Consider the following 19,129-nt stretch of genomic DNA (forward strand, 5'->3'; position numbering starts at 1 on the left):
TTTTTTAGTCTTACTTAAGTAGCATTCTTAAATCAGGACTTTTATTCATAGTATGGTATTGTTACACTTTGGTAATCAAAGGATCTGAACACTTACACTTGCTTGGGTTAATCATTACACATGGGCGCTGTCGGATATTTGCTCCATCATGGTGGTCCATGGAGCAGTAGTCGCAGTAAAAGCAGGGAGAAAATCCTGCAGCTGCTCTGCGCATGCGTACTCTCCCAACGGCTTAGGGAGGGAGAGCAGTCTCGCGTAACTTTGCTGAGGAAACAGTCGGGTTACAGCAACAGTAAAGCCCATCATCACACACAACGGGACGCTGTCGCACTTCAGTGAGTAACACCAACTCAACTTAAATTAAAATAAGCGTCTCTACGAATGAAAACAGTTCATTTCACGGCTTGTTTCATTTACGTCTCACTTAAAAGGTTGCGTCGTCCCGTAGCTGAGAGTTATTCAGTCATTCACAATGTGCGTGTGCCTCATCGAAAAGGCCTTCAGAGAGGCGTAACGTCGGGCTGAAAGACCAAAGTCTCCTCTTAGGTACACTCGGGTATGTTCATAGTTCGCTTACACCAGTGCGGTAAATTAGGTGGGAACGCTCTCTAAATTAAAACACAACCGTCCAACGGGCACCAGACGTTAGCAGTGTTAGCTCGTAGCTAGCGGGAGAGTAACACAGAGGCGCGCGGGGACTGTCGCAGTTAGCGTGGCTGTAACGCCAACGGTCAGAAACACGGACCGTTGGCACCGATCGGACCCACGTTGTGATTCTTAAGGTTTGTCACAGATCGCTGAGGCTTAACGTGTTCGATGACGCACTTTTGTTGAGCCCGGGACTCATTTTATCGTCTATGTATAACGTCTAGCCGCTCAGTAGCTGTCAACCGGAGGAGAATGAACTGGTGATCACATTTCTATCTTAATATTGATAAACAGACCAGTAAATTAGGCTCAAAACTACTGCGTGACATCGAATTATTATAATTGTTTTCACCCCATATTCTCAATTGGTAATCTGAAATCGATCTGAAGACAACCTCTTTTTAACTGGTGATATAATCTTTATGTCCAATATTATGAACTCATCGTTGACCATTTTGAATCCACCATGTACACTTACCAAGAAGAAACTTGAGATATGAGCAATTTACCTAGACATTGTTTTTGTCATGTGTGAATTCTTAATTTTACTGTATTTTTACTGTTTACTCTGTCTTGCCTTATTTGTTCTGAAACTGCTGCACAACAATCCCCCCGAGGATAGCTGTAAAATAATGTACCCATTTATTGTGTACATCCCCTAACTGCTTATTTTCTGGAAGTGCACGTGGTCAAGTCATTATTTTGCAGGATTATAATTTATTTATTTTATCCTATGATGTCCTTTGACTTGTACTATGATCCTAGAGCTTGGACTGTATAAATCATTCCCCTTATCTTATTTAACAACTTTGCATCTGTTCGAGGTGTATTATCTTATTTTATGCGTTGTCATCTTTTATCACAACGAAGAAAAATAACCTCGAACCTTTCGGTCAGTTGGATACCAGAATAATAATAGGCACAATAAAAACCGCACAGACTATCACATACTATGAAAAAATGATCCCTGATAATGTCATGCCAGATTAAACCTTTAAGGAATAGCACACTCTGTTTGTGTATCTTAATTTGAGGCAGAACAGGTGAAAAGAAAAAGCTTTCAGGAATCATATTATTATCATTGTTACAAACTTGAACTATAAAGGGTGAAATGCAACAACAAATAATATCAAGTGTGATGTGTTTCAGATCTGGGGAAAGTTGGGTTTTACTTTCAGATAACAGTGAAGTTAACAGCTGGTTGCTATTGTTTGGAGTGGCCCTGGCAGTCTGTTTGCTTCATATATGGATGAGGCACCATGGAAGAAAAATAACCATTTAGTAATCGTGATAGACAATATTTCACAGGAAATTATTTTGTTTTTGTTGGAACTTTCCGTCAGAAGCCGTCAGCGCAATCTGTGGAAGCTTTGTTGGTTTTTTGGGCCTGTTGGATCCTCTCCCTGGTGATCTCAGCTGCGTTCATGCAGCACATTTTTCAACCTGGGCTAAACAGATTAGCTGAAGCGGAGATTAGTGAGTGAATGACTGGGGACTGGCTGAACGTTTTTCGGGGGTGTTTCTCGTGGTGACCATGTGGGGGAGCTCTTGTGCAAACCACCAAACCTGAGCTGATGGTTCTGACCCACTGACACATATGTATAGAGGTTGTTGTGTTTAAAGACCAAAACACAAGTTTCAGATGTTTAGGATTGCCAATACAACCGGTAACTTTGGAGTTTGATTGTTTCCATTGTGCATTCTGAAAGGTTTACCATCATTGATATCTCACAGGTTACGGGTTTAGGTCTCCGGGTGTTTCTGTTTCTGTCGTCCATCACAACCAGATCTGAACAGTTCGCACCAAACGCAGAAAGCTTAGGTGAGTAAAGTGTGTGTGTTTAATTTTTGTCTTGCCTGGCCATGAAGCAGTCAAAGCAAGCAAATATCACGCATTGCTAGACAGGACACCTATTGATAATGATACAATGATAAACTTGTTTTCAGGGGTACAAATAAAGCAAAATAAATCAGACATTATCAAAATCCTACGCAAATAAATTGGAATTAAATACTGTGAATTTGTCAGACCTTGTTTTTTTATGAGGCTATGATTGCCCCTCTCAATCACAGGTTGATTTTGTAACAAGTCTGCTGTTGTTGTTTTTTTACCAATAATATCATCACTTTGCTCCTTTTTATCTTAAAAAAAGATATTCTCCTGGTTATGACCACAGCTTTAGTAATGATACTGCACTGACTTGGAGTAAAAATACGTGGATCCATGGGTGACTGCAATCTAAACGTAGCCCCTTTAGACTGTTCAGCCATCGGGACGTCTGGCCTCTCTTCACTTGCAACGTAAACGAATACAAAAGGTGCAAGGTGCAAGAACTTGAAGATGGAGAAATAGAAGTGGCACAAATTCGCCAAAAGATAGGAAATAATGATCACATTTTACATGAATGTCACATCCGTGTTGACGGTAATTGTAAATGACAATTGTTAATTCTTTGGTGTGTGCAGGATTGCATAGCTGAGCTCTCCTGCTGCGTCAACACTGTTAAAAGTGACCCATCCACTGTACTGTAGATAGTTTGTGATACAAGCGAAGGAAGAAAGAAGTTCTGTTTTTGAGTGGCGTCCAGCACGCTCTGCCCTTGGCAACCCAGAAAAATTGTATCTGAATTGGCGTATAGTTTTGGATACAAGACGAACAACTGATATTCCATCACTTTAACGCACCAGGGAATCTGGGGCTTTAATCAACTACACTTACCATCAACACTGATAGGGCATCCACATAGAACTGGGGACATTTTCTTTTAAATTATGTTATTTGGTTGTGTTTTTATTTTTATTTAGTTGTATTGATTTATTAAAGCGTTCACTACAAGTATTCATCCGACTTTAGAAATCAGTCATTGAACTTTTGCTTGTGTGTGTCTTTGTGGATCAGGAGGATGGCGGTGAATGTTTACTCCACCTCTATGACTGTAGAGAATCTCAGTCGCCATGACATGTTGGCATGGGTCAACGACTCCCTGCAGCTCACACACACAAAGATTGAGCAGCTCTGTTCAGGTAAACTCGCACCTTTTTCTTTCTTTCTTAATATGGCGTTTTAACTCGATTCAAAATGTACATCAAGTAAACATGTACTCATTCCACATCTGCACGCCCCCTCTCTGCCAGGTTCTGCCTACTGTCAGCTCATGGACATGCTGTTTCCAGGGTGTATATTAATGAAGAAGGTTAAGTTCAATGCTAAACTGGAACATGAATACATCAACAATTTCAAGGTCTTGCAGGGTTCCTTCAAAAGAATGAAGGTGGACAAGGTGAGAACACGGCACACCGACAAACCTATTAACATGCACGCATCAGACCAGATCCAATAAACAAATCATGGCCACATCAGCCTGTTTTGTGAAAATGGCATACCCATGATGACCCAAGTGTTTACTCTGGAATAGCTTTGTCTATATGGACATTTTTTTCTGTCAGGATAAAGGGACACCTGTAAGTTTCTGATGTGTAAATATCAGTTCATATGTTACCAAAGAGAAGAAATAAAGGAATATAGCACACACAAAGAAAAATTAGAATTTCGAGAATCGCCTGGAAAAAACATCGCTAACAGGCCTATAAGCCCCATAAAAATGGAGATACCAGCCATTTCTGACCCCCAAATCCTGCACTAAAATTGCTTGTGATACGCATACAATGGCTGTTGCAAGTATTTTACTAAAAGAAAAGTGATTCATTTCATTATTTTGTTCAAAACGTCTGCTAACGTCTACACTTTCTCTCTCTCTCCCTCTCTCTCTCCCCATCTCAGATCATCTCTGTGGAGAGGCTGGTAAAAGGGAAGTTTCAGGACAACTTTGAGTTCCTTCAGTGGTTTAAGAAGTTTTTTGATGCCAACTATGATGGAAAAGAATACGATCCTTTAAGCTCAAGGCAGGGCAATGAGGGAACGCCGCCTCCACCACACCCAGGTACACTAAACACACACACCTGTCACTATCAGCTGTTAGTAAACCAAAATGCTTTCTTCTATTGCTGTCATGCAAACATCACCACCTCTAACACAGATAACCCTATTCGCCACAAACCTAAAACACCCTCTCGATCAGGTAACATCCCATGCATAGAGCGTGTGTGTGTGTGTGTGTGCCTCGATGTTTGCAGTGTGTCTTACCTTAATTCAATCAGAATTATGTGGTGTATGGATTTGTTTGTTTGTGGGCTGTATTAAGGCCTACAACTAGATCTCTGTTCTTTTACGCCGCTACAAATAAAGCAAATCATTTAAAATGTCGGGGACATTGTCTCCTCAAAATCAGCCCTGGGCACATGTTTTCATTTATTTATCATTTTTAAACTGATTCTTGGTCGCTTTACAACAGCCCCGCCATAAATACTTGGGATGGGTTAAATCAGAGGTCCCCAACCACCGGGCTACCTACCATTACTTGGTACCGGGCCACAGAAAAGAAAAACATTTTATTTTGAAAAAATGACCAGATTCTCCCCCAATTACATTCGCTTTTCTGTCTTGATATATTTTCCAAGCAACACCAAATCGTCTTTTTGCTGTGTGCCTACTTTGCTGTGCGCCTGCTGTGTGACTACCACTACTATGCTTTTGCTCCAAATAAGATGGCGCAAAAGCATAAAAGAGCTTTTGTGCCCATATAATGCAAGTCAGTATTACAAACTTCTGCCCACCCTAAAACGGCCCAGCCTCAACACGTACGCCCAGACAAGTGAGGCTAACGTTTGTGTTTTTCTTCTTTTAGGCCCCATGAGAACATCTCCCACAGCACCAAAGAGTGTTTGCCCCCCCCCGAGGCAGATAAACCTAGCACCGGTCCGCAAGACATCTCACGTGACCCGTAACGGAGACGTTGAGCTTATAGAGCTCAACCAGCAGGTAATGAATGTTTTATCTGTCATCTAAAAAATAAAATAAAATGCACACCATTGAGTTAGCGGCGCAGATATCTCATTCAGTTGTATCTTGATTACACCCTAGCATGTTCATTGAGTTTCTCACTGCTAGCACGAAGCACGTTGAGAACATTGTTACAGACTATTTTAAAGTCTGTTGAGAGATTAAATTAAGTAAATCATTTTTCTTTAGTGATTTCAAACCGTTATTTGCTCTTCTATAGACACGTTATTCCTTCTTTTGTCTGAACTTAAAAATGTTGAAGTGTATTTTTTATTGGTGGCCATGGTTATTCGTTCTATATTACCTTGTACAGTTGTTTTTGTTCTATATTCATCTCTCACAAGCTGTTTAACCGGGCTCCCTCTGCTTATAGTTGCTGGACCTTAAATTGAATCTAGATGGACTGGAGAAGGAGAGGGACTTTTACTTTGGAAAGCTGAGGGACATCGAGCTGCTCTGCCAGGACAAAGACAACCCGATCCTCAATAAAATCCTGGATGTACTTTATGCTACAGAGGTGAATGCGCTCAAATCACAGGAAGATGTTATATTTTTACAATGTTTACCTAAATACATTAATAGCAGCACAGATCTGATGACTGAGTTTGTGTACTTGTTACTTTGCTTATGCCAGTATAAAAAAAAAGCCCAGGTAGTTGCGGCTTATGTTTCTGCTTCATCAGTCCCATGCACTGCAATATGAAGTAATGTGGAAACTGGGGAAATGTCTTTAAATAACAAGCACATACATGCAACTCAAGCGGGAGGAAAAAATGTATCAATCTATCTGATGAGGTTAACTGACCTCAGACGTCTTCTGCAGGACGGATTTGCACCACCTGACGATGAAGAAATAGAAGAAGTGGCACAGGGGGACCAGGAAGAGTTCTGAATTGTCCTTCCCCCTTTCATCATCCTTGCCCCCACTCTCATTTTTTTAAAATCCACTTTTAGTTATGTCTTTGTTCTATTTTTATTTTCTATTTTTTTACAATCTGCCCTTACTCCTCCCATCTTGCTGTCCATATCCACGACGACTCTGTTGCACGACCATGCTTCCCAAACTATACCAATCGAAGGACCCTTCACGCAGCCCTGTGTGGACGAGAGCCCGGCAGCAAGGCTTGGCTCACTCGACTTTATTCTAATCTGTTGCCAGAGGCGACAGCTGCGGTGGGTTGAGCCCGCTACAATGGTCTTGGGTTAAAAGCAATGAGATTACAGGGATCCAGCGCTGACATCCTGGAGCCACCAGTGCTGTCCCATCAATCCGTCTGTCTTAAGAGGCAGGTCACTTTTTCTCACCTTGCACTTTAATTGGTGATCATACACACACATACATGCATCATGGTGCTCTGCAGAGTTTATATACGAAACCACAACGTTGTCCACACAATGTGATCTGTTTAAGGAGGTTTTTAGATGAGAATTTCCCACGGCGAGATTAGAAATGGTGTTAAATGCCCTAAAGAGGGAGGCTTGCACATATTGTTTGAACATATTGACTATGGGGACACACACAAACGTAAATTAAATGCCACACATATCACAGACTTTGAACTGCTCACGTCCATAGAGAAATCATCCTCATCAAGAGTGTGTATTTATTAATCACAGTGTGTCCCATCTGAGTGGGTTATGCTTATGACCCTTTCCACAGCTTGTTAATGAGACAGCCTGGTTTATTTATGTTTTTATTTATTCATCGATTTTGAAGGTGTTTCACTAAATGTAGCAAAACAGACTGAAATTACCCCAAATGCCAACATGGAGTAAAGATACAGGAAGGTTTAATCTTATATTTTTAGATCTGTTTTAAAGAGGTTTGTTTTTTATTGGCATTGGCTGAGGTAGAGGCATCAGTCTAAGAGTTGTTTCTCTGACAAATGCCTTTAAACTCTATGATGGAACCAATGCAACATAATAAAGTAAGACTATGAACAGACACTACTAAATACTAATGTTTGACTATGTTAATTATTCTTCTGATTCCGTATTTAATTCAGCATTTTTGCAAAGCGTTTGCTGTGCAGGAACACTTGGTGTGGGTTTTTGTGAGTGACAGCCAGTAGATAAACCAGCTCTCTTGCCATTTGTTGCTTTGGCAGACGTGATAAACTTACATCAATTGCAGGTGCTGCTGGAATGAAATAAAGCTCTGATGCTCTAGAAAACTAACAAAAGGTTATGTGGTGTGTTCTGTGCGTCTCATTCATCAGAAGTGTCATATCTAGTGACTAAAATGCATCAAAAGCACACTGTTGGCAATCAGATTAACATATTGACCCAGCCGGACGTCCGCTGCGGTCAGTGATTAGGCTTCCTCTCATAGTAGGGAGATCTTGACAAAGATCCAGAAGGGTTGTGCCAAACATTAAGTGACTCATTTGAGCAACTGCATGTCTCTTTTAAAAGCCATGGCAGCCAGACAGAATTCGTTCCAATGGTTCAACAGCTCTTCGTATGAGGTGGAGCCGACAACAGAGCGCTGACGGGGACGGGATATTCCATTTCTACTGGAAACCTGCCCCCCATCATCATCCTGTTCTCTCTATTGTTTTCCATGCTCACATCTAGGCTACTTTTTATAACTTCCCGGGAAGAAATGAAATGAGCTGAACCATTTTTATATTTGTCCAAAGAGTTTAAATGTTTTTCACTGCTGTTGCTAAAATATGAATATTATTTGTAGTCTTGGGTTGAAAAAAAGTCATGAGACTGACCCTATTATTCACTTATTTAAAAAACTAAAAAGCTAGCAGCCCTTTGGGCTGTATTAGAAAACACTTAAAATTACTTTTTATTGCATCATTCTCAAAATGAAAGATTTTTTTGAGAATACAAACATCCCAGTTTTATAGTAGTTTTAGTCAATCCATATCACAGCATTGATATACTGCAAAGATCAGGACTGTTATCAATGACCGAACCACTCTTTAGTTTTCATGTGGCATATAGCGCTTTAAAGTAATTTTCCATATTACTCAACTTGTTATCATAGAGGACTAAGAAAACCAGCAAGTATTGAAGCTTGAAAAGGTGGATTTATGTTACTTTAAAAAGTATTCATAAAGAAAATTGCAAGCAGCTTAAAATAAATCCTTTCAGCTTAAGGGAGAAGAACTAAAAGTCCTACATTGAAAAAATAGCTTATGTACAAAAGCAGTAGAGTAGTACAAACATAAAGTAGTAAGTATGTGCCATAGCCCATTTGAATATGATATATATTAAATTGTTGCAAGTGAATTTGAAACTCTACTACCTACATAGCCATAGGTTTATTTGCACTGACATGTTGTCAAAGTGTGCCATTGGAAGTCTACTTTTAATAAAGTAAAGAATCAGAACACTTCTTCCATCACTGTGGTTTTTGTAAGCCTTTTTGTCAAAAGACGTGTACGAGCTTGAAAGCCACGATGCCAACGCATCACTGTGACGTCATGCCGACAAAGAGACGTGGCAGGCGGACGCGTTAGTGCGCACCGCCGTTGAGTCGACCTCTTTCACTCTTGCAGGCAGGAAGTCACCGCACTCAACGACACTTGTTTCAATCGGTACCGGAGACATGGCTTCCAATAATAACGCGGGCGGCAAATGGGAGGTAGTGAAGAAAGGGAAGAAGAACAGCAGCGTCGGCTCAGGAGGAGGCAAGAACACGTCGGACAAGAAGCCCGGCGGCGGGGGGAGGAAAGCGCTGGGCGAATCCAACCAGGGGTCCAGAGGTGAGTGAACATGGCTCCTTACGAGCTAAGGTCACTCATTTAAAACCGAACTTTCCGGACCGTCACTGTTAACGGCTGTACGTTACTTTAAATAATGGAAGCCACTCTCCGCTCTCCTCGCGGTCCAGTCAGCTGTCATCTGATTTGGCACGCATCTGTAGCATAGCATAGCATAGCCTAGCATAGCATAGCATAGCAGAGCAGCGTCAACGTAACGTCCCTACGGTGTTTCTATTGGCTGTCCCGTTTGGCGTCGCACCAGTTCGAGCGGATGACTCGCTTTTTGGGCTCCCTGTCGACCCATTAACTCGAGGGCTGACGCTGAATGGCCTTTCTACAGTGCTCACAAACCGCTAGCTCGTGTTAACGTTAGCTTGCAAGCTGCTTTTTTCCTCCGACGTGTTGTCAACACGGGCAACGTCATCCCCAGAGGAGCTAGCAGCTGCTCGCTCTCTTTCTGCGTTTAAGTTAAAGAGCATTGCTGATGTTCTTGTTGATCATAATACAAATAGCCTTATATTTTTAAAGAACAATTAAGAGTGCACAATATAACAATATATTTGAATACAGGAATATTCTGCACTGTAACCGTTTTGGGTGGATGGTAAAGCACATCCTGCTGACAGGTCCAGAAAAAGGATCAAGTCTGGATTACCAATTTGGTAAAGGGTGCAACTGACCCCTGCAGGATCCCAAAAGCCCGAGGCTTTATGTGTGTTAATCGATTTGAGCCAATTTACTACTACAAACAAAGCACATCAGCAGCTGACAATAGGTGTGATTTTAGCTTAAAGACGTTTCCTGGGTTGAATTATCCAACAGCAAACCCGGGGCCAGTTACATCAACTTTAACCATTGCTCAGAGGGTGGGAAGAATTGTTTTAACAAGGGCTGATAAACACATTTTTGCCCCAAGGGAAATCTGCCCTTTAAAAAACGAAGCAGTAACCTTACAAATTTTCACATTTATGGTGTGATGATTCCTGAATGGCCCAGCCTAAGCTTATGATTATTAACATTTAATGGAAGGTATGTTTTTCAATGTTCACAACAATCTACATTCAGCTAACGTATCAACAGCTGCCCTCGTCTACAGCACCCTGTCGACAGCAACTTCAGGTCTCATTCTGCACTGCATTTTGTTTATGCACCAGTTTTATCAGCAAATCTGTCCGTCCAAAGTCTGTGGGACTGTGACTGGGTCACTTCTGCGGCTGTGTAAAAGGTTTTTCCCCAAAAATAATTGATGCCAAGTCAATGGCCTTTATTGATTTCTGGTAAAAACTTTAATGTTCTTATCTCTTAGTCTGAGCATGGTGTACAACGTACCTTCTTTGTGTATGAACTCTGTAAACAAAGTATTTTATGTGCAGGTTTACTCATCTAATCTAACTGCTACTGGCATCTTGTGATCGGGATCATACATACAAAACACATTTAAAGTAAAGTCTTAAATCATAAATATAACAGCTGGTTTTACTTATCTTATTGTTTGGCAAGCTATTTAAAAATATATATCTTTAAGGGAGATTGCATGTTTCCAAAACAGCCCAGCTGTAGAAATGAATAGTAAACTTAGCATAGAAATGAATAGTAAACTTCTTTTTGTACCGTCTTCAGTACTGTTATCAAACTAGTGTTGATTGGTTCCTTGTGTCATAGCACACGAGTTTGAAGCTGTCATTTAAACCAGTTGAGTGGCCTCACTCGTTGGTGCCCCGTTACACATGTTAGGAGCTGCTTGAAACGACCGACTTTCTAACACCTATGGATATTTGTTTTAGTATTTACACAAAAACCCTGAGAGATTAACTAATTCGTCAGTGTTTCTGTAATTTTGTGACGCCGACACCTTCACGGAGAAGACCTAAATTCAGGGTTCAGTTCAGGAAGAGGAAGAACAATCTGGATTGAGCAACGTTTGAATAGGGAACTGAATCCTTCGTGTCAATGCTCCATGTTGCAGATATAGAATGAGGCTGGTCTGCACATATGGCTGTATGATCAGCGAACAACTGGTGACCCCTGTCAACAAGGACTTTTGTGGGTGGGTCTCGTGAAATCAATATGCTCCGACTCCACTTCTCCGTGCTCTTCAATGGTTACCAGTGGCTGCCCGCATCCAGTTCAAAACATTGGCGCTCACATACCATGATGTGAATGGATCGGGGCCAGTCTACATCCGGGACATGGTGAAACCCTACATCCCAACCCGCACACACTCGCTCTGTATCTGCCAAGCTGCTTGTTCCTCCCTCAGTGAGAGAAAAGCACTCTGTGAGATCACGTCTCTTTGCTGTCCTGCTCCTAAATGGTGGAATGAGCTCTCTGATGACATCAGAATCACAGAGCGCCTTTACACTCTTCCGCTGAAAACTCAAGACACACCTCTTTAGACTCTACCTTCACTAAAACACTAACAAACTGTAGCACTAACATCGTAGCACTCAAATTGTACTTATTATTATGTCACTTATAACATGTTTTGAAACTGCATAATTGAAAATAGTTTAGCTTTCTTGTTACTTGTTCTTCTGAGTTTGTATCTCTACGGTTGAAATGCACTTATTGTAAGTCGCTTTAAATAAAAGCGTCAGCTAAATGACATGTAATGTAATGTCTAACTGTGTGCTGTGGTATTGAGTTAAATACCGAAGACATCTTGGCTACATTAGTTTAACTCCCAGCCTTTTAAACAGTTAACACTGAAATTTCTATGATTTTGTCTTATTTTGGAAACACACTTCTTTCATGGCCAAAGCCAACAATAGAATAATGCCATGATGTAACTTCTTCCACTGATTCTGCATTGTTTCATGGACTAAACCTCTTAAGTATGGTTTTTGTTATGGAATTTGATTTACCGTATGCTGTCAGAGTCTGAATGCTGGGAATGCAATTATAAAAGTTGTAGGGGCTGCTGGATTATTTTGGTATTTGGTAAACGGGCAAGCTCTCTATACAAGGTTTATTAACCCTCAAAACTGAAAGCTGGTCGGGGGTTAATATGAAGTTTATTTGGTCATGACGTTACAGATTGTGTATCTCTGGTGATCCGTGAACTGTCCCGGTGCTTAACTCCCTTCGCTGTGGAGCGTAATGAGTGTTGCGTAATCGGCTGATATTATCCAAGACAACCATCATGCAAGTCATAGCGGGAGGGAGGAAACGCTGAGTGTGAGCGGAGGGGATTGCAGAACACGGGGGTTGATGTTAAAAGGCGTTGTAGGAGACCAAGGAGTTTGAAAAGAGGCTCCAGAAAGACACCGCGTATCTGCACACGCGTGTTCTAAACCACCGCTGCCTTGTTTCCGATCAGCACCCATCGTGATGTCCGAAACTCTGTACGACGGCTTTGAGAAGATGGCGAAGAAACAGAACAAGGAGCAGGTTCCGCCGCCGGCCGAGTCCGAGAACAAGAAGCCGCCGTCGAGTAAACCGCCGAAGAAACCGCACTCCAGCAGCACGGCCTCCCCCCCGGTTCACAAGACCCTCGAGGAGGCCTTCAAAACTGTGAGTGTTGCCTTTTTTTTTAACTTCCTAGTTGTTGGATGCTGACGTTTGTCCGTGATGAAATGTATAATGTATGTTCCTAGAAGTTTGGAAATTAAAAGAGGATCATCTTCACTAGTGGTGTGATCATTCTCTTTCTATAGTCGGTGACTATAAAGAGAAATGAATTCAAGGGGCTATGCAAAATATGCAAATATTTTTAAATTTAGTTATTCAAGCACAAAAACAATGCTGCATTGTGGTGTCTTTCAAGCAAACTATCACATGTTGAAACCGAGCTCTCCTCTCCAAATAAAGGACGAGTTGTTTCTGAGTGTACGTCCTCCTTCTTTCTCGTTCCCTCTCCAGTTGGATGTCGGCGACCTGAAGCAGCAGCTGGCTCGCAGTCAGACCCTGTTCCCAGAAAACCCATCGGTGTGGGTCAAAGACCTGGCGGGATACCTCAACCTCAATCTGACTGCGCCGGAGACCGAGCCCACACTCAGCAGCTACGCTCACGGTGGGTCCAAGTCGCACATCGTTTTATTTTATAGCCCCGCAAATATGCACATTTAACGTTGCACCTAAGGATGTATTTCTACTGTAATTTTGTTTGTGTGAAGGAAACATAATCTCTGGGATCAAAAGTTTCTGCACGGCATGAATTTTTTTTCTGCCATTTCTATTTTCCCCAGACTACCCATACTGCCTTTCAGGAAAGGAGCTGAAGGGAGTAATCAAAGGCCTCATCGGGCGCTGCAGTGATATTCTGCCAGACTTCTTTGACCACTGTGTTTATACAATGCTCAGGGAGATGGACAGGCAGTCGGGTAAATATGGTGCACGATATTTTCAAGATTTTCCTCAAGCCGGGACGTTTTTGGTCTGAATAGATGCGGATGAACTGCTTTTTAATTAATTTTTTTATTGAACGACTGTCACTAAATGCTTCTTTCTCATTGTTTCCAGGAGAACCTCTGCATGGCTACAGAGTTTGCATCCAGGCAATCCTACAGGACAAACCCAGGATAGCCACCCAGAACCTGCCAGAAGTGAGTGCGTGTCCGTGACTCCAGCATCGGCGCCTCGTATGCTCCGGAGATTTGTCTTTTGCAGTAATCTTGTCACCATGTTGTCTTAATACCCCTCCTGTTTGTCTGCTCTAGTATTTGGAGTTGCTGCGATCAGTTCAGAATCGTCCTGTGAAGTGTTTGACCATCATGTGGGCTCTTGGTCGAGCTGGATTTTATGACCTCAGCCAGGGACTAAGAGGTAGTCACATGATGCAATACTTTGACTTTGTAGACTGTTTCTTTCTTCTTTTTTTACCATCTGTATTAGCCCCAATCTGTCTCCCCTTTCTCCCTGTTTCCCAACTTAATGTGCTGACTGGCACTGATTCTGGGTCAGGGAGTAGTGAAGCAACAGTGCAACACATTCCGTTCACTTCAATTTTGATTTAGCAAGAGATTGACCTAATACTGGACTATTTGTAGTGCGTCTAATAGAACAAACGGATAACTAGAAAATTGCAACAGTGAATGTCACAAGAGCCAAATGAAAACTGAGCAGATTGAACATTCTTGGTTCTTAACAGACGCATAATAATAAAACCGTATCTTTGGCCTTTTTTGTTTTCAACTTTGTTTCGTTTCACTGCGTAAATAACTGTTGCAGAATAATAGCCATGTTTTGCCCATTTGAAAGCTTAAAAGGGGCGACTTTTGACACATTTAATGTCACAACTTATCATACAATGACCGTTCTCTGTGTTTCAGTGTGGCTGGGTATCATGCTTCCTGTGCTGGGAGTGAAGGCCTTGTCCTCATACGCCATTGCCTATCTGGAGAGGCTTCTCCTGTAAGTCCTACTGAGAAATATGCAACTGTAAAATACAATCAAAACTTTTTATTTTTCTGCTTTTCAAATATCAATGACATGTGTGAAATGCCAAATAGTGGTTGACAATTGTCAAACATTGTCCCCCTTGTGTTAAATGTTGCATGTAGATAAAATTCATTTTTTAGTTTTCAGGTTGGATATATTGTATCAAGGATGCAGTGTTTGGGGGGCATTTCTTTTTTTTATGTTGGATATGAATGAAACAATTCTTTGACTCTGTTCATGTTCTTCTTTTCTCAGACTTCATGCAAACCTGACAAAGGGATTTGGCATCATGGGCCCTAAAGAGTTCTTTCCTTTATTAGATTTTGCATTCATGCCCAAGAACGCCCTGTCATCAAGGTAAATGTAACCTCATGCAAAAACACTTTGATTTTGTAAATAATACATTGCTGTCACTGTTCTCAATAGTAATAAAAAATAAAGAAAAAGCTTGCCTACATATATTTAAATACATCAGCCTAGTGCTCTTTAACTCTTTACTTCATAGAAAGTAATACAATAAAACCGTTAATAAATCGTTTGTGTTCAGTCTTCAGGAGCAGCTGAGGCGTCTGTATCCTCGACTGAAGGCCTTGGCATTTGGAGCCAAACCTGAGAGCACGTTACACACATACCTGCCATCGTTTCTGTCCAGAGCCACGCCACACTGTCCAGATGAGATGAAGAGAGAGGTAAGACACACACACACACACACAGTTTAAACCGGTGCGTTCAACATAATACATTTCTGCAATATAGCGACAAGACGTATGAGGATGTTGTCTTAATCTGCTTTTGCTGTCACTGTGAATGGATCATAATAGAAAATAGTTGGTTAGCAGTTGAATCACAGCTCTTTTCTCTCCTTGTGTATTTCTGCAGCTGCTCAGCAGTATGACTGAGTGTCTGTGTGTGGATGTCCAGAGTCTAGGAGTGTGGAGGCAGCTCTACACCAAACACTTACCCCAGTCCAGGTGGGTTTTGTGTATTTATGTGTCTTTTTTAACTTGATATTGAAGTAGAATGGTAACAGCGAGGCTCTGTCCCAGAAAATGCAACAGTAAATAAAACTGTTGAGCTAATTGTTCCTCAATCCTTTCTTTTCAAGTCTGCTGTTGAACCATTTATTGAAATCGTGGAAGAGCTTACCACCCAAGGTAAGACTGTGTGGAGCTCTGCTTGTTCTTCAACTTGGCTCCACTTAGTATACTAATGCGTGCATGTTTACACACGGAGACCCACAGATTTATTAATAAATAGATTCCTGTTTATTTTATAAGCCTCACGTTTTAAGTGTCATGCTTTATCTTCCATCTGAAGCTCCGGAAAAATCTTGAAGAAACTGTCCAGTCTTTCAAAGTGACAAACGAAGAGATGAAAGACGCCGTTGAATCTCAGCAGCTTCAGGAATGCAACAGCCTGTGCCAGGTGGGAGCGATGGCCACCGCCTACCAAGGCGCACCGTCACTGCACCGAAACATTTGGATTGTCCAACACAAAGGTCCACGGTTTGGTTTCGCTCACTAGTTCCTTTTCCCTCGCCAGAACCTGCAGATAAAGATGCGAGGTCGTGGGTTCCCGTGGTCCAAACTGCTCATGGTTCTGCTTGTGTTTGTCGCTGGCTTCATTGCTCATGATGTCAGATCTCGCGGCTCCTTCGCAGGTGAGTTCTGTGTATGAGCTCTTTTCATTGGCTTTTTTAATATATTTTTTTATCATTTACAAGTGCGCTGTGCGTTACAGATTCCACCACGGCTGTGCATCTGCGCAGCTCTGGGGTCACCGCCGTGTCTCAGCAGGCCTTGAGCAAAGTAAAGCTGTACTCCTCACAGGGCTTCAGGTAGGTTCTCAACCATCACTCTCTAGACTTCTTATCTCCAGCACGCTTCTCTTCATGTCAGTAGCCTGCTCCACTGTCTTGTATCATAGCCTCAGTAAGCACTTTTTTAGGTACACCTGTACACTTTAATGGAGGCGTTAATTGAATTATGTCTTAAGCACTGAGGGCAGTGGCAGCGTTGCACTGGATAGTTTAACCCCATCATGTATGCAAATAGGATGACAAAATATTAGGACTAAATAATTCAACTTGGCTTTTTATTGTGTTTTTGTATCCGTTCAGCTGGTTGGAGACCAACACGCCTCATTATTACTCAGAGTGTGCACGGGTTTTGGGGCCACTACTGGAACAAGGTTTGGAAAAGAGTAAAACGGCAGCCATCTTGATCTCTGAAAACACCACACAGTTTATTCTGTGGGTCAAAGAAAAGACGCCGCAGGCCATAGAATGGGTGAGGCCCATTTCCATTTGCCCGTCAAGTTTAGAAGACAAACATTGACTGTTTGACCCACAAATCAAAGTTGACAGATTTAAAGTGTATCTCATGTGATTGACTTGTGTGTTAACTCTTTTCCCAGGTGAACACCAACACTCCCGACAGTGTATTCCAGGTGTTGGCGTATTTAAAGGAGCTGCTCCTCTCCCTCCACCACAACTACATCTTGCCAGCGCTGGTGTATTTATCTGAACTGCTTCAACGAGCGTGGGCCAGTCTACAGGAGTCCTGCAAGTCAGTGCATTGACGAGTCTCCACCTTTTTTTATGTGGATGTCAAGTTCGTGTTGATGGTGCATGTGTTGGCGCTGCAGCATTAGACACCTCATCGCGTGCTGTGTTGACCGTGAAAGCTGATTTCTTCCTGCTCGCTAAGCCGCGCCGGCATCGCAAACTACCAACGCGACTGTTGTACATTGACTTACTATCCCGACCGCTAGATTTAAACACCCGATCGCTCTCTCTCTCTCTCGTCCACTCGCACCGCATTCACGCTCACTATCTCGCCTGAGCACGCGCTCACTATCTCTTGGCACTGGCTTTGTGAATTTCAGCGCTTATTTTGACAGTAAATGGCCTGTTGAGCCTTTATCAAGTTAGTTGGATGTTTTATATATTAACAATATCATAGTGGAGAAGGTTTCAGTAAATCCTTGAAAAAAGCAGCATTCACTTTTTGTTAACTAGTAAAGTTTATGAACTCATTCTGAAAATTGTTTCCTTTTCTGTTCCTGCCTGCAGTGGTGAGGTGTCTGTATCGTGTCTGCAAGGCCACGCTTTGTCCTTCACCAACACAACGTGGCAGCTGCTCCAACACACGACGACTGCCATTAAGACTTGGGCTCAGGATCTGCTGACACAGGCGTGATGACATCACAGATGCTGATTTAATTAACACACGCAATAAACACACACATAATGTTATGTGAATATGCGCGCACACACACACACACACACACACTGTCCTAGTCTGAGGCTGCCTTTTGGTGAGCTGACTCTTAAGCCATGATTGGAGACTGTTTGTACAGACCAAGAAAACTCTCCCTCGCTCTTGTTTGGTTACATTTTTAAAATCAAGTTTAATATTGTAAACGGTTATTTTTTTTTAATTCTTTTTTTCTAACAATCTTTTTGTCAATGCTGGACAAATGCAGAAGTTGTGTCTTTATCGCTCTTTCACTTGTTCTACGAGATCTCCGCGTTTTCTACTGCAAATTCCAGCTGTTGCTTTAACCTTTGGGTTAAACTAATTGTGTAATTTATAGAAAAGGTAGGTTTGTAGATGATTTCTAAAACATTTTTATTTCAAATATAAACATTACAAACAAGTATTATGTGAAAACTTGGTAAAGACCAAAAAATATATTCCAGAGTTTTCCAAGCCAGTGAAGACCTCAGATGGGCCCTTTGTTTCACACACTCGGTCCAGCTGGTCTTAAAGTCAGATTAGATGCACAATGTTGGTGTCTCAGTGAAACCGTCATCAATCCGAATCTTTGCAGTGGGCAGCTCTCAATTCAACAGGAAAAATATTGTGATTAAAGGGGTCAGAACTGCTGGTGTATTGAATTCGTGAGAAGGTTTAGGGTTGACCACATGACCCAAAAGTTAGCTGGCATCTGTTTGAAAAGATCCAGAAGAAATCTGCTGGCAGCCTAGTCTCTGTCCTGTTTACCTTCTCCTCTCATCTTTGCCGTTTCTTTGGAGTTTTCATTTGCCTGCAGTAGCTTAACTTCTAAGCTCAAAAAGTTGTTCTCACACAAGGCTGATGATATTCTGTTTTTGGATGAATACTGGGATGATTAGTCTGTGTCAACATCTTCCTGCACCCCAGAGAATAAAGAATAGACCCTCACCTGGGGACGGTAAACATTTCTGACCAGCTCATTTACATCCCTATTTATAAACCGGATATGATGGAAATGGCAATGACTTACCATGTAAATGATTTCTAATAAAGACTTCAACCACATTCGTTGGTACATCTGTTTTTTTTTCTATCTACAGATTTCTGCCAAAGTCAAGTATTTGGTTTTATAATTCATGAAAACGTGTTGGTAACGCAGAACCATAAGTTCTGCCCCGAAGCTTTTCCGCTGGCTGCACATTTATTACAATGAAACGGTCCACCATGAGCGCTGTGTAATA

The 19,129-nt window shown here is 41.8% G+C and overlaps 2 protein-coding genes across 3 annotated transcripts; both read left to right on the plus strand.

Annotated features, from left to right (window-relative positions):
* The first annotated feature begins 193 nt into the window (after nucleotides 1-193).
* LOC119194784 (microtubule-associated protein RP/EB family member 3-like) lies at nucleotides 194-7,736 on the plus strand. Of its 2 annotated transcripts, none has more exons than XM_037449158.2 (8): nucleotides 194-335; nucleotides 2,383-2,470; nucleotides 3,548-3,672; nucleotides 3,784-3,929; nucleotides 4,430-4,589; nucleotides 5,394-5,527; nucleotides 5,922-6,065; nucleotides 6,372-7,736. In XM_037449158.2, the coding sequence occupies exons 3-8, from the start codon at nucleotides 3,552-3,554 to the stop codon at nucleotides 6,438-6,440; spliced, it is 774 nt and encodes a 257-aa protein (XP_037305055.1). In that variant the 5' UTR covers nucleotides 194-335; nucleotides 2,383-2,470; nucleotides 3,548-3,551; the 3' UTR covers nucleotides 6,441-7,736. The 2 variants fall into 2 exon arrangements, with proteins under 2 accessions (XP_037305055.1, XP_037305056.1); XM_037449159.2 differs by lacking the exon at nucleotides 194-335 and adding an exon at nucleotides 622-782.
* A 1,244-nt stretch (nucleotides 7,737-8,980) lies between these two features.
* Nucleotides 8,981-18,953, plus strand: tmem214 (transmembrane protein 214). Its single transcript, XM_037449224.2, has 17 exons — nucleotides 8,981-9,270; nucleotides 12,590-12,783; nucleotides 13,132-13,282; nucleotides 13,458-13,592; nucleotides 13,732-13,814; nucleotides 13,929-14,034; nucleotides 14,541-14,622; nucleotides 14,905-15,006; nucleotides 15,197-15,338; nucleotides 15,529-15,620; nucleotides 15,755-15,803; nucleotides 15,967-16,074; nucleotides 16,192-16,309; nucleotides 16,390-16,486; nucleotides 16,769-16,937; nucleotides 17,065-17,216; nucleotides 17,723-18,953. The coding sequence occupies exons 1-17, from the start codon at nucleotides 9,114-9,116 to the stop codon at nucleotides 17,847-17,849; spliced, it is 2,064 nt and encodes a 687-aa protein (XP_037305121.2). The 5' UTR covers nucleotides 8,981-9,113; the 3' UTR covers nucleotides 17,850-18,953.
* Nucleotides 18,954-19,129: the final 176 nt, after the last annotated feature.

Source organism: Pungitius pungitius, chromosome 20, assembly GCF_949316345.1.
Source record: "Pungitius pungitius chromosome 20, fPunPun2.1, whole genome shotgun sequence".
Classification (NCBI taxonomy): Eukaryota; Metazoa; Chordata; class Actinopteri; order Perciformes; family Gasterosteidae; genus Pungitius; species Pungitius pungitius.

Coding starts and splice junctions, on each gene's coding strand:
- LOC119194784 (XM_037449158.2), top strand. CDS start 3,552: ATGGCGGTGAATGTTTACTCCACCTCTATGACTGTAGAGAATCTCAGT. Junction 3,673..3,783: donor GATTGAGCAGCTCTGTTCAG/GTAAACTCGCAC, acceptor CCTCTCTGCCAG/GTTCTGCCTACTGTCAGCTC. Junction 3,930..4,429: donor AAAGAATGAAGGTGGACAAG/GTGAGAACACGG, acceptor TCCCCATCTCAG/ATCATCTCTGTGGAGAGGCT.
- tmem214 (XM_037449224.2), top strand. CDS start 9,114: ATGGCTTCCAATAATAACGCGGGCGGCAAATGGGAGGTAGTGAAGAAA. Junction 12,784..13,131: donor TCGAGGAGGCCTTCAAAACT/GTGAGTGTTGCC, acceptor TTCCCTCTCCAG/TTGGATGTCGGCGACCTGAA. Junction 15,804..15,966: donor GGAAGAGCTTACCACCCAAG/GTAAGACTGTGT, acceptor TTCCATCTGAAG/CTCCGGAAAAATCTTGAAGA.